The sequence below is a fragment of the Myxocyprinus asiaticus genome, chromosome 41, assembly GCF_019703515.2.
Source record: "Myxocyprinus asiaticus isolate MX2 ecotype Aquarium Trade chromosome 41, UBuf_Myxa_2, whole genome shotgun sequence".
NCBI lineage: Eukaryota > Metazoa > Chordata > Actinopteri > Cypriniformes > Catostomidae > Myxocyprinus > Myxocyprinus asiaticus.
This window is the reverse complement of record NC_059384.1, coordinates 21,390,328-21,408,602: the sequence shown is the minus strand read 5'-3', so window position 1 is coordinate 21,408,602 and position 18,275 is coordinate 21,390,328. Positions and strand designations below refer to the sequence as shown.

The window sequence follows — 18,275 nt, the reverse complement described above, 5'->3', positions numbered from 1 at the left end:
AGTTGGTTTAGATTTTAACATAAGATCTCTTTAATGTCTCAATTATTTTTCCCAGACAACGAGATTAAATGGAGATTTACAAAAACCTACTGCTTCTCCGATTTTTCTCCTTCAAAAAAGACTCCTAATCTTACATATGTTTTACCTAGACTAGAGTTTCAGAAGAGATTAGCCACGATACCAAGTGTGCAATCAAAAGTCAGAGATTTTAATATGAACTCATGAAACATTTCTCATCAAAATCTCCCAAGACCTAATTATCTGAGCTATACTGTCCACTTTATAGTTCTGTACTATTACTGTATGTCAACAATTGTGTGTTTTTATTTCTTCTAAGGAATTTTAGGAGAAACATCTGAAACAAAGATGATACTTAATGGAGTTCTCAGTTATGTTTCACTTAAAGCTGCACTACATAACGTTGTGCTCTCTAGGCACATCTGTTGTTGAAACTTAAAATTTCAAGCAATTTGAGGAAGAACACTAAACCTATGTCTTGTTCTGGCACTGCTCTTCTAGCGGATGAATCTCATGATTTGAGCTTTGTCTGTGTGATCATGACTGGAGATATTCAGACCCGGAGTCATAATGTGCTATTTTCATGTTGATATTATGTTATATGATTAAACATTTAAAACTGAAATATTACTTGCTTTGATGAAGATAAACAACACTCGTATTCACATATTTTGAATGAATTCATTTTACACTCATAGCGCTTTTCTGAGACTACACTCAAAGTGCATTTACATAAAGAACAGAGGACTCAATCACCTCTATCATTACCAGTATATTTTAATATAATTTTTCAAGTGTTTTATCTACTATTAATGTTTGTATTGTACTACACTTAGCAATTTAAGATGTGAAACTCGTGATATGGCTGATACAGGTTCAATGGAAGACTTATTATTGTTATATTATATTGTACAGCCTCAGTTGATAATGCAAGTGAACCGTAATACTAAAATAGCATGTCTATGAATGCACACAATAACACAGTAAACTAAAAACATTAAATAAGGATTCAATAATGATGGGGATAAAATATCATTAAACATGAAAATTATATGCTTAAAAATGCAATATAACAGTTAACATTCAATATCAGAAGTCATAAATATTAGTGAACATGTCACAGTAACTTCCCCCGACAACATACTGTAGATACATCTTGGTCGGTTAACACATGAGTATTGTTCGATTCATACAAGCATACTTACTTAAACAACCGATTCATACTTCAACAACCCGACCAGACAACATATCCAAGCATTTAAGTAGGTAAACAACTTCGCCAAATGGATAACGGATAAACATCCATCCAGATTGTTGTGATGATGTCCTGAACTGTGTGAGTGTAACTGACTGAACTGTAGTTTCTTTCTTCTTTTTAACGGCTACTCACAAACTAAAACATTACCGCCATCTACTGTTTACATGGGAACGAGACAGCCGGCACTTCTTTCCTGTTCACGGACATGATGTAATGACGCAAGGATGTACGTCATAAGCCAGAGATTTCGCACCAAATCGAAAGCGACAGCTCAAAATACAAATAATTTTTATAAGTTTACCTTAGTGAATCAGGGTAAGGTAAGAACATTGTTTTGAACACTGATTGTTTATGTACTCAGTCAATAATTGCGATTTGTTTATTTTTAGCCAAAAAATCTTACATACTGCAGCTTTATGTCTTAGCTATTAAAGAGCAACCTCTGGGCAATAAAATGTTCTTTTTGGTTGCTTGCCCCCTAACAATTAAAAAAAATGCCATTTATTTTAAAGGTAGTGTTATATTCCACAAACTTTTTCACCCTGTGAGTCATTATCTCTCCATCGTTTCATTTTTTTTCATTTTGTACAAATCAGATAGGCATCACTTGAAAACAAGCCTTATGTCTATCACGTCTGATTAGATTTTACACTATCTTACTGTGCTGTTTTCATTTTATCCTGCTGCATTTGTAGATAACTCACCATTATGTCTCTTGCACTCGTAGGAGGCAGTTTTACAACAACTTCAGGGCTGTATGCAGGAAGCAATTCCCTCACAAACTCAACTGGATTCAATAGCACACAACAGGTAGCTGTAATTAAATTTTCATCTCTGAAATCTCTGACTATCTAGTCTGTAGTGTGTGTTGAAATTGTATTTCCTCTGTCGCATTTTGGCATTTGGCAATATTTTCTCCTACCTCATGGAAGCCTTTATAGAACATATGTACACTTGCATTATTCACATGATATGAATCAATTTAAATGTCTTGACCACTGTATGCAAGGATTACCTCTTGCTCTTCGCACTTATGAATTATGCCACATCGAGAGGATAAAGAAAAAAGTGAAGACAGACTGCTGTCCAGATGTAGCACACAGAAGACATATGTTCACGTTTACATCTTGGAATATGCACTGTAAAGTAGCAGTGTTGTGATGCTGCTATCTCATATTACGCCCTTGATGTCTTGTTGCAGGAATACCCCTCCTACCCAGCCTTTGGGCAGAGTCAGTATGCGCAGTATTACAACAGTAGCCCCTATACCTCTCCCTACATGACCAGTAACAACACCAGCCCCACCACGCCCTCCACCACTGCCACCTACACACTACAGGAGCCTCCATCAGGGATCACCAGCCAGGCCCTCTCAGAGCAGCCTACTGGTAAGTGGGTTTGGCAAATTAATCTGGAAAATATGAGTTACGGGAGGACCTAAAATGGCATGTTGTTACCGTTCTGATACGCAATTGGCTAATTTGGTGAAACGAAACCCTGGTGGCGACATTCTGCAGCTTATTGCCTTTATTGTGTTTAAGGTGCCGTTACTTACAACTTACATTATTGAGACAATATGGCCAGTTATTATGTTTAGGTTTGGTCCGCTAATGAAAATAGTTTCAAAAGAAGCCAAAGCAGGATTAACTATTGCATGTTGCTGTGAACAGTGAAACGTACCAGTTCAGTTATGTTGAATATCAGCACTCTTTGGATGCATCTTGGCCTTTCAAATTAGAGGACCAGAACCATCTGTTGTATAATTTTGAATTATTTCATTCAAAAATGTATGGTATAGAGCACCACACCCCCATTCCCATTACTATATTCTGAATGGTATCTGAGGTATAAACTGACCTGATAAACAGCATCTAAGAGAATGTGGGAAGCAGCTACTGGATGAGATAAACGGATCCAGCCACAATGTTGAGTTGTGAAGGTGAAAGCCTTTTTTATTTGCCTCTTTTGATATACTTTTTGCCTTTCTTTTTTCCTGCAGGAGAGTACAGTACAATCCACAGTCCATCAACCCCCATTAAAGATTCAGATTCAGATCGATTGCGTCGGGCCGCGGAAGGAAAGTCACGTGGCCGGGGAAGAAGGAACAACAACCCATCCCCACCTCCTGACTCTGACCTTGAGGTACTGGACCGCTGCCTCTCTGTCAGTGTGTCTCATACTGGCTGGAATAGGAGAGTTAGAATTAATTACTCTTAAGAAATTTTAAGCTATGTAGAAACATTGCTTTAAACCAGGGGTCCAAGAAAGTACTACTGGTTAAAAAAAAAAAAAATAATAAAAAAAGTAAAACTGTTAGGCTCATGTTTTTAATGAAGGTTATGAAGTATTACTGAGAAATTCAAGGGTTTGTTTTTATAATGGGGTCCTTAGGTTGGCGAGTTTGGTTGGGGGGTCTCTGGGTCTGTAAAAGTTGATGACTCCTGATCCATTCTACTCTCTATTTCTTCTTAAAAATTAATTAATTGACATGTTTTAAAGTGCTTTATATATTAGTTCATATAAGTTCACATTTAAAACATTAAACCTGTTTTTGTTGCTTGGTTTGTCCCCAAATCAGTTTGTTCTAAGCAGAGAATCTTTAGTACCACTTTAGTTCTTTTTATCATACAACCCCAACCCAAAAGTTGGGACAGTATGAAAAATGCTAATAAAAACAAAAAGGAGTGATTTGTAAATTATATTCACCCTTTGCTATATTGAAAGCACCACAACTACACATAATATGATGTTTTACCTTGTGAATTTTATTATATTTATTTTTTGGGAAAATGTAGAGTAATTTCAAATCAGGTGACTGCAACACACTCTAAAAAAGTTGGGACGGGGCAATTTATGACTAATAACAATATGACGAGTTGAAATAACAAGGCGATGTGAAACAGGAGATGTTAAACAGGTGAGGCAGTTGTGTCAAAGTACTGTATACTGTATAAGGAGCCTCCAAAAACAGCTTAGTCCTTCAAGAGCAAGGATCATTCGAGACTTGTCAATTTGCCAAGAGATGCTTCAGCAAATAATCCAGCACTTTGAGAACAATGTTCCCCAAAGACAAATTGGAAGGATTTTGGGCATTTCACCCTCTACAGTGCACAATATAGTTAAAAGATTCAAGGAATCTGGTCAAATCTCGGTGTGTAAAGGGCAAGACGAAAACCACTTCTAAATCCTCATGATCTCTGATCCTTCAGATGTCACTGTCTTAAAAAATAGCATTCATCTGTAATGGATATCATGAACATGGCCGCTGCATCCACTGATGCAAGTTAAGACTTTACTATGCAAAGCAGAAGCCCTACTTCAATACTGTCCAGAAGCGCTGACGACTTCTCTGGGCTCGGTCTCATCTTAGATGGAAAGTAGAACAGTGTAACTGTGTTTTTTGGTCCAAAGAGTCCACATTTCAAAAAGTTTTTAAAAAACACAGCCATCGTGTTATCCGGGCCAAAGAGGAAAAGGACCATCCAAGCTGTTATTAGTGTCAGGTCCAAAAGCCAGTGTCTGTATGGGCCAAGGGTGTGTTAGTGCCCATAGCATGGGTAACTCGCACATCTGTGAGAACACCATGAATGCAGACAGATATGTACAAATTTTGGAGAAACATATACTGCCATCCAGCACCATCTTTTCCTGGGACGTCCCTGCATTTTCCAGCAGAACAACTTCAAACCACATACTGCCGGATTATAAGTGCATGGCTGTGTAAGCAGAGAGAGTGGGTGCTAGATTGGCCTGCCTGCAGTCCTGACCTGTCTCCAATTGAGAATGTGTGGCACATTATGAAGAACACCATGTGACAACGAAGACCCTGTACATTTGTGCAGCTAAAGACCTAAATAATAGATGAATGTGGGAAAATTCCACTTTCTAAATTTAACAAACTTGTGTCTTCAGTGCCCAAATGCTTAATAAGTGTTATTAGAACAAATGGTGATATTTTACAGTGCAAAACACTCGACTGTCCCAACTTTTTTGGACCGTGTTGCAATCATCTGATTTGAAATTACTGTACATTAAAAAAATACAAAATAATAATAATAATAATTAAATTCACAGGTTAAAACATCATATAATGTGTATTTGTAGTGCTTTCAATATAGCAAAGGGTGAATATAATTTACAAATCACTCATTTTGGTTTTTATTAGCATTTTTCATACTGTCCCAACTTTTTCGGAATTGGGGTTGTATTTGATCTGTATAATTCAGAACATTGTTATGGCCTTTTCATTAACATTACCTGAATTGCAAGAAGGTTTTGCCCCCATTAGCAAGCTGAGATCATAGCATGTTAACAAATCCAGTTAATTAGTTTGTTGCTATTGATTGTGTTAATGCATTGGGGGCAGGAGATGGATGGTGTGCTAGTGGTTTTTCCTGCAGTTGTTGGGTGCGATGGTGACCATCAGTGCTTAATATCTGCAGATCCCAGAGCGCATGAATCTATGCACCCTTCTTATTGACAGTCAGATCATCTCGCATGCTGAGTGAGCCATTGATTTTGCTCTTTCTTTTCCCAGCGTGTGTTCATTTGGGACTTGGATGAAACAATCATCGTTTTCCATTCCTTGCTCACAGGATCTTACGCCAACAGGTTCGGCAGGGTGAGTGATGGATTTTAACAGAATACATAGGAAAATATTGCAACAAAGTTTAGAAAAACATGCAGAAAGAGGGACTGTTTGGGTACAGCTTCGAGGAACTCAGCATTCAAGTAATTGTTTCTTTATATATATATATATATATATATATATATATATATATATATATATATATATATATATATATATATATATATAAAGTTAATAAGGCCTCGTAGGCATTCAGCTCGGACTGCAGCTGTCTGAGTTATGTGGCTGGTACAGGCGTGGATTACAAACCAGTTGCACAGAGAATGTCCATTGACACTTCTTAAGGGTTTTTTGTCCTTCAGAAATGCTTCATTGTTAGGTTTAATTGCAGGGTTCCCGCGGATCCTTAAAATGTCTTAAATTCAGTTTTCCAAAATTTAAGGTCATAAAAAGTCTTAAATATCTTAAATGATACAACAGAATTTATAATTTTTATTTAAAGAGGTAATAAGAGGACAGAAATCGTGATATGAGCTAATGTGATTATCAAATTTAAAAAGAATACAACTTAATTAAATAAATGCATGCGCTGCATCCTTCATAGTGAAAATGCTACACTGGTGTATTTTCTCCAAGCACGCAGGGGGCTTGAGTGTTTTCAGCTGTTGCAGAGCAGTTCGCAATCATTAAGCCATGTCGGAAATTTATGACAAGCGATCACTTATGATCATCTGTTGATGATGATGATGATGATGTAGTGTTGATGAAATATGACAATGTTTCTTTTAATTGTTTATATTGTAATATGTTGTAGATTATTGTGGGAGTGCATATTTTATATCCCTTATTTGTTTGAATGAGCAGCTGGAAGCAGTGAAGCGCAAACATTTCAAAATAAGAGTCCCCGGTGTATTTCAAATTTAATGTGATATATATGTGGAAAACATGTCCTGAGTATTTTAAACTTGCATATATCCTACCCTGTTTTACTGATAAGCAATGTTAAGGCCATGTTGAATGTGTGCTCCAGCCTGTTTAAGTAGGAGTCTGTGTTTGTGTTGGTTTGTTTTGATATGAGGATACGGTATTAATTTTATTTGTTCAGGTCTTGAAAAAGGTCTTAAAAAGTCTTAAATTAGATTTTTGAAACTCTGCAGCAACCCTGAATTAAGTGTTTGCCCTAACTGCAATGGGGTTATTCTGTTATAGCATAGCAAGAATAGAGAACTTGGTGGAAGTCAGTAAAGAAACATTTTCTTTAGAGTTGGACTTCAATATATTAATATTAATATATTTATGTATAAGAATTATAGTGTATTCACGTTATTAAAACCGTCTTATTAAGGCATACTACCAAATTTAGCAAGTTCAAATGGGTCATGAATATGAAATGAGAACTTGTTTACTTCTGCACTCATTGTATTTGTTATTTTATATACAGTAAACCATCATAGGCTATATTTGAACTTTCAAAACAAACAATTTGGGAAGTATGCCAGTCTGCAATTCTCAGGCTTTGTCAATGATCTCATTGCTTTATTTAACTTGAGGCGACTGCTCCCCGAATTCACCAGATTACAAATTTATAAAAATAATGCATTTAATGCAGCTGTAATCTGAATTCAATATGCATGTGCTTTTGAATTCTCTTTGTGTCTGAAGAATGTAGAATTTAGCTGCTTCCTTGTTTGAGGGAATAAATCACAAAGTTGGCACTTTTTGGCTGGGGTTCTTGAAGGGTTTTTCTTTGTGGTGACTGTAGATGACAGCAGCGCTCGTATGTCAGTGGAATGGGGCCCGGCGGCCGGTTTGTTCTCTTTGTTCCTCAGGCAGGGTGTTTGATGGGGGTGGTGTTTTGTTTTAAGGGTGAGGGAGTCCTGGCCCTCGACCCTGCACTGTTTATTTACTTTATCTCGGCTGAGCATGCTGGGTAAAGAAGCGAAACTCTGAGAGTGCCTCAACACAAAAAGTCTTGGCATCTGCTCTTGAACACTCTCACACACACTTCAGCTGAGCACATACTTCAGTGCATCCCTCTGATTTTAACCAGTCATCAATTATATTGTGACAGCAATTCTTAGCAGTTCTTTTTCTTTCTTTCTTATTCATTTTCTTGCTTGCTTTCCTTTCTTTCTTTCTTGCTTGCTTTTTTCTTTCTTGCTTTCTTTTTCCTTCCTTCCTTCCTAGCTTTCTTTTCCCTTGCTTCCTTCTTCCTTGCTTCCTTCCTTCCTTCCTGCCTCCCTCCCTCCCTCCCTCCCTTCCTTCCTTCTTTCCTTCCTTTGTATTTTTTCCCTGCTTCCTTCTTCCTCCGTCCTTCCTTTCTTTCTTTCTTTCTTGATTGCATTCTTCTTCCTTATTTTTTGCTTCTTTTCTTTTTCCTTCCACCCTTCCAATCTGTCTTTCCTTGCTTCCTTCTTCCTTCCTTCCTTCCTTCCTTCCTTCCTTCCTATCTAGATGTCTTTTTCCTTGCTTGCTTCTTCTTTCCCTTCTTTCTGCCTTCCTTTCTTGCTATTTTGCTTTCTTTCTCATTCATTCCTTCGTTGCTTTCTTGTTTTCTTTTTCCTCACTTCCTTGCTTCATTCCTTGTTCCTTCCTTCCTTCCTTCCTTCCTTCCTTGCTTCCATCCTTCCTTCCTTCCTTCCTTCCTTCCTTTCTTCCTGGCTTCCTTTCATTCTGTTTTATGTCCTATTATTTGTATGTCTATTTATACTCTTACCTTGTTTTATATTCTGTGTCTCACTGTAATGTTCTTATTGCACTTGTTTCTCCTATCACCAAATAAAATTCCTTGTGTACATGAGAACACTTGGCAATAAAGCTCATTCTGATTCTGATTCCTTCCTTCCTTCCTTCCTTGCTTCCTTTCTTGCTTTTTTCCTTTTCCTTCCTTCCTTCCTCCCTCCATTATTTCATTCTTTCTCTCCTTTTTTCGTTTGTATCTCCCCCCCCCCCCATTCTCAAAATCTAATTATACATTGCCCTCCTACCAGAAATATGCTGATCCCATCTACTCTGCAACATCACAAACCACATAATGCTCTCTTAAATCATATCAACACACTCATCTCAAACCCTTACATTAAAATCCAAGGTGCTTCACATTTCTCAGATATGAGCCTTATATGACATAAACAGTAAGAAAACCCACCGAAATGCATTTCTTCCAGGCAGGCTGTTGAGGAAGAGCTCTATAAATAGAGCTGTGCTGGAGAGCTCACTGCTTTGGTTATCAGTTATCCTAATTGGCATCAGAGCAGCTCACTCCCATAAAGCTGATGGCTCAGGCCAGCTGTGTGGCCATCAGCCTGGAGGGAAAGTGTTGGGGAAGGGAGGGGGGTTGGAGGGGAGGACTTGGCACCCTTTGGGTGGCACTGATGTGTGGGGACAGGTGGCTGTGAGAGCAGAAGACCCTCTGGCACTCTGGCCTGCTTTTATTCTTAACTCTCCTGCTGAATGATTGTTTAGATTTAATTGGAGAGCATTCGTAGGATCGGAGAAGTGCACTTTGTATACCTCTCACCACCAAACCTGCTTTTATTAACTGTCAGATACATAAGCAGGTGTTTATATGAAGTTGACTGACTGGCAGGCTCAAAATAGGTAGGAAGGTTGGAATATTCAAAAATTTTGTTTAGGCTGAGTGCTTTATAAAGAAAGGACCTAGTTTATGCTGTATACTGTATCTAAAAGTTGTATAGCTTTCATATCTAAAAGTTACATGAGAACAACTCATTGAAACGGTGTTAACAAATGTATAAAAGCTGCATTAGGTTAACCTCATGTTCGGTTTGCTGTGTGAGAGACCCCACAGCCCTTTAATAGCTCAAAAAGCATACTTAACATTGAAGTATAAGGTTGATTATAAACAAAATTTTAACTAGATAACTTGCTATAAACATCCTCCATGATAAATATTCTGAATGATTATTATTTTTACATTTACATTGTTGGGGTCTCTGGGAGCCCAAAAATAAAGACCCATAATAAAGTTAATCTCAGTTGAACATAAGGGTTAATTATTCATTTATTTATTTTTTCACTCTGTGTATGACATCAAGCACTTATTTGTGTGGTATCATCACCAGTATACTAATTTTTATAGTTGTTATGCACAGGTTTCAAGATTCAAAAGTGTGCGAACATTTTCTTAATAAACCCATCAGTGGCATTGCTGGTGTTCTGTTCTACTTGTGTGGTTTCCCCTCCCGCTGTCCGCAGTTAAAACATTTTAATTGTTAAGTATGACATGTAATCAGTAAAAAGCTCAGCCGTTTCTTCAGGTGGCTTTAAGCTCTAATCCCTGAAGCAGAGCTTTCTGACTCAGCACAGCCGTACAGACACTGGAATAAATCCCTTCCTTCAGTTTTCCTCGCGTTCCACTCTCCTTCGCACACTCATTGAGAGAGTGGCCACTGATTAGAAAAATAAGCCCATGTGCAATGAAGATTACAAAAGATTATTGTAAACTGAATACTTGACTAATTTATGAATCTCAATTTAATAAGCCTGGTGGCCTTTTTAAACTTGTCCTACAGTGTTTCTTTGTCTCAACAGTGTATACTGACACTCTAAATGCAATTAATAAAACAAATGTTTACAGTTGTTTGCAGACAACACATGAAACTAGGACAAGATAGTGAACTCCAAGTGACCACTTTGTAATCGAGCACTATATTTAAGAAATGACAACATATAAACCTGACAGATGCAAAGGCAAAGGCTTTTTATTTTTAATCAACATCAAGATTTTAGGTAAAAATGTATATGAATGTATAAAAGAAAGTGTATGTTTTAGGTGCTGGCTGGTTAACATTCCTTTTAAGTTTTTACTGTTTTTTTATTGTTTTATTGCCTTCACTTGTTCATTTAAAATGGTCCTGAGGTGTGACAAATCAACTTTTAAAAAGTATAAATATTCCATGTAGTCTCTCAATTAATATAATTGCTTAAAAGCTGCATGCATGATAATAAATAATTAACAAAATGCTGTTTAAAATAATCTTAGATAGAGAATCGCATTTTTACACTGCAGTACATGTCAGCTTCCTAAAAATATTTAATGTCAACCACATACAATTTTGTAATTATGAAAACGTGATCAGTATTATTTGTGATGAGCTTCTTCAATGAGTGTTGACTAGGTTTTAAAGGGAAAAACACTCTGCAATTGATTCATTAACAATATAAAGATCAGTCACTCCCATCATTGACAGCTCTAACACAACCACTGAGATCACCATTACTGCCAGTATTGCATTACCATGGAAACAAAATACAATTTTAAAAAAGTCCATTATATTTTAAGTGAGTAATCCATTTTGATTACTGCCAATGCACAGGTTTATACATCACTTGGTAAAGCTGTTCTGTGTAGGAAAAAAATGTGCATCTTCCTCTTACGAAGTTTCTATTAAATTCCCAACATGAACCATTTACGAATAGTTGGAAAAAATGCTAAATTTTTCTCTGATATGAGCAAATTGTTTGGGGGAAATGGGGTGAAATGTATCGGTAATGCATAGAAAGATGATCTAGGGTCTGAGGTATGTGGACAGTGATGTATTTATGATGACACGTTGACCTCAATTTCATTTTAGCTCATCGGCGAATGTAAGACCAGTTTTTACATTTAAAACTTATGTGGCTCACCCATAGATTAACCAAAAAGTAAAATTCTCTAATCATTTACTCTTGTGTCATTCCAAATCCATGTGACGTTTTAATTTTTCTTCCATGGAACACAAAAGAGGTGTGTTAGAAACTGACAGCCTTTTAACCTTTTACTTTTATTGTCAGGAAAAAAGTGAATGAAAGTGAATGGTGACTCATTCTTCCAAACATCTGCTTTTCTGTTCCACGGTAGAAAGTCATACCGATTTGCAACAACATAAGGGAGAGAAATAATGACAGATTTTTATTTTTATTTTTGTGTGAACTATTCCTTTAAGTACATTTCTAGATCAGCTAGAACTTTCTATATATTTATTGCAAAGACATTATATACTTTATATATTCTGTCTTTTTTATTTAGAATATATAATTAATTGCTGGATACATTTTTGTTTTGTTTGTTTTTTGTAGGATCCACCAACGTCGGTGTCATTGGGACTAAGAATGGAAGAGATGATCTTCAACTTGGCCGACACGCATTTCTTCTTCAATGACTTAGAGGTAAGTCACTTTAGGAGATATCCCTATTTGTTTGTGCTTTACATAGCTGGCTTCATCCCCTGCGAAGCATACTTCTAAGGCTGTGATTACTTTTCCAGCTTGCTCTCTTTGCGGCAATATTTAAAACGCAGCCCCAAGACGTGAATAACTCATAACTGAGTGTATACATTACATTACGAGCAAAAGAGCAGTCCATTAAAATTTAAGCCATAGCATCAACAACCATTTAATAGCAGGGTGCCTCTTTCTCGCTAACGTCCCTCAGTTTTGAAGTATTACCTCGTAGCCCACGGGACACTATGAATTTTACATGTGCTGTCAGTCTCCCTGGCCCGCGACCCCCCACCCCCTTCTCCCTGCCACCCAGGCCAATTTGTCAGCTTCTAATATTTCTGTACGAGCGCTGACTGTCTGCGTGTCACGCTGTGTGCTTCGTGTCTCTGTCCATCCCAGCCGCAAACTCTCAGTCACGGTCTGAAAACTGCTTCTCTGCCCGCTCAGCCTGATTCATGTTGGATCAGTGTAAAATCTGCCCCTGGGGGCAGTTACTGAGAGGGTATCTAGGTGTCTGTCTGCCCTGCCTGGTGAGAGGTGAAAATGAGAGCGGCGGGGTCACTTATACCAGTGATTGGCAGCGCTCCATGTGTTCATATAAGTAAAGTTCAGTTTGACCATATCTGGTGTTGCTCAAGCTAGCACATCATTCAGGGTTTTGGACGAATCATTAATGTAGCCAATTGAAATGGCATCAGGCCTGAAAATATGCACTGTGAAATACTATAACAAATCTACGAACCCTAAAAGGAAATGTTCATCCAAAAAAGAAAGAAAGTAATATTCTGTATTTATTTACTCATCCTCATGTCGTTCCAAAGTTGTATTACCTTCTTTCTTTGTGGAACACAAAATGTGTAATTTTTAAGAATGTTCTGGTCACTTTATTACAACTACAGTGAATTGCTTTAAAAAGGATGCGAAAGCACCATAAAAGTGTCATTAAAAGTGCCCTATCTGACTTATGCGCTATATTACAAGTTGCCTAAAGCCAAACAATAGCTTTTTAAATCCATGTCCGATTTATGAACAAATTATTATTTTAACCTCCTGAGACTCAAGCTTAACTGCGTGTGCATTGTCCACTTCCCTTTTTGATTTGTAACTAGTATCACCTAATAAACATGCAAAAAAAAAAAGAACAAAAAAAATCTTGAGCAAATAGTTGTGAAATTTTAAATAATACCAAGCTATAGAAAGTCAGATTTTTTCATCAAATTGTTTATGTTTCCAGGAGTATTGGTTATTCATGTTTTGAGACATGACAGACATTACATCAGAAATTAGCATAAGTAATTCTGACACAAGTAATGGCTAGCATCGTCCAATCACTGCCAACCATGTTAACATAAAGTTATACATTATAAATTCCGAATCTAAGTACTGATTACCATTGTCCCATGTCTGCCAAACATGTTGAGTGGTCCAAACATCATCTGCAGCCTGAAACTGAACTTTTGGTTGGATTTTAGGAGTGAATGCACTGCATGAAAGCTATAGGGTGCTCCCTTGCTCCCTTTTTAGTGAATGACTTAACCTCCAGTGTGCTGTCTGTCTGCACTGGTCTCAGAACAGTTTGAAATGCACCTTATTTTCATTCTTACTCCATATAAAGCAAACATTTTCAGCTTTTGGATGAACCCATTGATTCTCAGTGTGACCATGCACAGTAAATATAGGATTTGTAAGCAAAAAATGTGCTAAAGTACACATTAGTTTACATTGTGTTTAGCAGCGTGGCATTTCACGATAAATCACAAACATTTTTAAAATGGCATATGGGATGAAACTGGAGACTTAAACATGTTTTCAATGTAAAAACTTAATGAGGTTTCTTACCAGATGTAGTTTTGTTGACGTTTCTCCCAAAGACAAACTCTGCTGTGATCGGCACCATGTTGTTTTGTGACATGACTCCGTACAACAAATGTTTAACCCTTTACTGACATTCCAGAGACTTCTGAACTGAGATCAGTTGGTTTAAATTATGCATTGCGTATAGCAAAGTCAAAATACTACAACCACACATGTGTATGTGGGGTCGCATGAGGTTAAGTCAGATTTTTTCATTAAATCGGTTGATCGTAATATTTCATAGTAGTAGTCCATATGACTTACGCACTAAATTCCAAGTCTTCTGAAGTCATATGATGGCTTTTGGTGAAAAACAGACTAAATGTAACTTTTATTCACTGAAAATCTTGACATTCACCCTTGCGCGTTCATTAGAGTAGTAGTTATGGCGGATTCATAAACAAATTGTTCAGACCGGATTTGTGAACCGGATTAACCAATTAATTGAAAATCTTACTTAGAGATGCATTAAAGAATGGGATGTGGGTTTAAAAAGCTATAATTTGTCTTGAGAAGACTTAGAATATAGTGCACAAGTCTACTTTTATGGCACTTTTTCATCACTTTCTAAGCTTGAAAGCTCCAGTCAACATTCATTGTAAATGCATTGAAAAGATCAACCAGTACATTTGTCCACATTTCTCCTTTTGTGTTCCACGGAAGAAAGAAAGTCATTTGGGTTTGGAACGACAAAATTTTAATTTTTGAAAATGAGGAAAGTGAACTATTCCTTTAAAAAGACTTGCCCAATCTGTTCTTACTAAGCCTGCTGCACCCGTCCTGGCCCAGACACCGCTGGCGAGCCGCTCTACTTCGTCCCCAGAACCCGACACCACTGACCCATTGATTTTCCTCTGTGTCCTGCTCGTGGTTGACCCTGCAGAGGAGGAAATGTTTTGTTTGATACTTAAGTGTGAGGAGAACTGTTGCGAGTCTGCCAAGTCTCATTAGTCAACAGCCCTGCTCTGCTTTTCCTGCCACAAGAACCATGGAGAAAGAAAATGTTTGTGCTGCCCGAGACAGACGAGTGACGGGGAGATTCCAATCGCACTCATCTTGATCAAAGTTAATTGGCAGCAATTGGCTGTTAAATATTTCAGTATGTTTGGCTACATCGAATTGTGCATGCTGTACATTGTATAATGGATGTGCCCCTGCCATTCCAAATAAAGATATATAAAAATGACTGTTTTGTGACAAAGCTTAAATGTGGCTTTTTCACAACATCTGTCCTGTATTTTGATTTTGTTTCATGTGTTTAAACTGCTTGCATATGAATTGGCTGTCCAAGCATATTGTAAAATGATTGGATTGTGCAATGCACAGTTTTTCCTGTCTGGTATATCTCAGCAACGGAATTATTACATTTAATTTTGACACTTTAAAGCTAAGGACATTTCTCTTAAAATTACAGTTGCATGCAATACCAGAATACTTTGCTTTCTGTAGTGTAAACCGCAACAGAAAGTTTTCTCTGAACTGAAAGGGTTGTTCAGAGGAACAAAGAAAGAAAACAGAACTGAATTGGAGGAGAAATCCAAAGGAATCCAAACTGTAAATATCACCACAGCAGATGTATAGTTGAGCCTTAAAAAAATGCAAATGCACAGTCTAATTTAGTCAAAGCCATAAAGGGCTTTCCCTCTGCCTTTACAGATACAAATGCCTAATGGTGTTTGCAACGCCAAATTGACAACTGTGTGACTCGTACACAAATGTGCGAAGGCCAGGCAGTGCAGTCCTTAAATACACCATCAGCCTGATTGATACACTCAATAGCTTTTGTATAACATCCTTTCCCTTGCTCCTTAGCTTTTGGTTTGTGCCAAGCCATTGCAATACACAATTCTGGCAATAAAGTAGCTAGTAAGAAGCTAGTAAATGCTGGTGGTGTGTAATCCACATAGATACATTTTCTTGTGGTCATGTCCTGTCTGATTAAAGCGTCGGTCTGTTTAAGTGAAATGTGGGGTTATGTTGCATTGTGTTATACTATTAAATGCAGTTGATGGGTTGTGTTATTTGTTTGCTGTTTTCACCCACTTTCTTAAGTGTGTGATTAAATTTCCATCTGTGCTGATAATTATTGATAAAGTACTGAAATGAAAATGGCATGCCATAGGGGACATGAAGGATCTACTGTACTTTACAAACACACACACACAACACTCTCTACTGACCTTGTAATACAACACTGAATGTCAAAGTATAGAGGCAGAAGTCTTTAGAAAAACAGACAGTCTTGTTTTTTTGGCTCACTTAATTATTGATATTGTACAATTTCAGAATATATTTCATGCTTGTCAGCAATATGATCCTTGTATTGATTGCAGTATACTGATTCAAATTTCTTCCTGAGAGGAAGATGTTAGTGGTTATTTTCAGGAGCCAAAAATTTCATACTAAAAAAGAATGGGCATAATGTCTGTGGAAAATTTTGCAAATAATATTATTGAAATGTTAATTGAAATATGTTCCTTCCTGTGCAATCCATGGCACATATGTGCAAAATATTTCTTCCAGAAATTACCATGCTCATTAGGTTTTTTATATTTATATTTATAAATAGAAATGTGTAAATTGTACATAATTAATTATTACATTTAAAAATATTTTTAAAGTAAATTTATAGAGTAATATTTATGCTCTGTTCATTCAGTCATTATTTTAATCCGAACATTTAATTTAAACTGTATTTTTTCACTTTGTTATGTCACTTTTATGTATTATACTCACTACTGTAATTATTATATACACAACTATTATAGTCACTAATATATTTTGTCTTAATACTAAGTATAAATAAGTAAATGTATTAAATAAAATACTTTCAGTGTCACTTCACAATTTTGCCTTGGAAAGTAAACCTCAGTAAAATTAAACAAATGTATCATGCTTTAATTTGTTAAAATACTTTGTGGTATTTAGGAGACAATATAGCACAAGAAATAGTATTTTTCTTTTACAAACTTCATTATGGAACCTACAGAAATGTATTCTGTATAAAAATAGATCAAAAGTTAATTTTACAGGATCAAACACTTTTTCCATCCCTATGCATAAGAACACAGAAAGAGGCTCTGTTTTCTTGGAATGATTCTCTTTAGTTATACCACAACTGGTTGTACCAAAACTCTTGTACGCAATTACCCCTAGCTTATGCGATACGCAATGTGCCGTACCTGAGAGTGAGGACATTTTAGGGATGAAAGCATTCTTGTGTTTTCGGTGAGAGGTGGAGTGCGGGTTACTGTGTGGGAATGTGTGTCTCAGGGGCCCGGCCGTGCTCCCTCACAGCAGGGAAGGGCCACGGCTCGCCAGGAGAGAAAACAACACAGAGCCGTCTGCAGGACAGAGTTCTCCTCCCTGACTCTGAGCTCTGCTCGGCTGAGGTGGGAACGGTTTCAATTATCCCTGTCCATACCTCTGCAGATGCATACCTAAAGCCAACCCAGTGACACTGCAAAGTCTGGGACATTTTTTCAGCACCCAAGGATGGTGGGGCTTCACTTATCATTTTACAATGAGCAAGTGGGACTGAGGAGAGGTGTGAAGTTCATGTGTGATAGTTTGTGGTTAAAATGTTTTTACAGTCAGAATGAAAAATATATTTATTACACTCAAATAAAAAAAATTTCACTAAAAGTTTGACATTAAAATGTCACTTTGGAATTTGAAGAAATAGTTCACATAAAAATCCAAATTCTATCATAATTTACTCACCCTCATGTTGTTCCAAAATTTAATGACTAGGTAATATGTTTGTTTGCATCTTTTTGGTGACTGAGGCTGTTTGATTCTGCATAACCTCTTTTTTGTGTTTCACGGAAGAAAGAAAGTCATACTGGTTTGGAGCTAGATTAGGTAAATAATGACCAAATTTTCACTTTTTTTGTGAGCTATCACTTTATGAGCATCAGCGTTTTAGTATAACATCTTTCCATTGCAATTCAGCTATCTTAGTTAGTTAAATTCTGTTCTTGGTTATCTTTATTTAATATACAGTATTTCTGGCCAATGCCACAAGCAAATGTTCCATTAGAATTCCTGGAGCTCTATGGACCAAACCAAAATAGAGGAGTGACTCTTTTGAAAGTGAAATAAGTAATTATCATAACTTTCCCTACGCGTGTTGTGTGTTTGGGAACAGGATTTGACTCTGTGGATTTAATGTGTTTTTGTGTCTAGACGCAGGTAGTGTCTGTTGGCTGTCAGTGCTCCAGAGGTCCCCTGGCAGGAGCCCTAATGTGTTTTGGAATGACTAAAGAGAGAATGGAGAGCTTTTAAAGTCAGCTTGTCTATCTTCTCTCAGCTTCGGCCCCCTCTTACCAA

General features: G+C 37.1%; 1 protein-coding gene across 8 annotated transcripts in view; it reads left to right on the top strand.

Annotated features, from left to right (window-relative positions):
* eya1 (EYA transcriptional coactivator and phosphatase 1) overlaps positions 1-18,275 on the top strand; it is a 68,418-nt gene that overhangs the window by 27,693 nt on the left and 22,450 nt on the right. For all 8 annotated transcript variants that reach the window (XM_051683089.1, XM_051683088.1, XM_051683086.1 and 5 more), the window contains 5 exons: positions 2,004-2,086; positions 2,478-2,664; positions 3,276-3,418; positions 5,814-5,897; positions 11,946-12,035. In XM_051683089.1, coding sequence (XP_051539049.1) covers positions 2,004-2,086; positions 2,478-2,664; positions 3,276-3,418; positions 5,814-5,897; positions 11,946-12,035 — 587 coding nt within the window. The remainder of the gene's footprint in view (positions 1-2,003; positions 2,087-2,477; positions 2,665-3,275; positions 3,419-5,813; positions 5,898-11,945; positions 12,036-18,275) is intronic.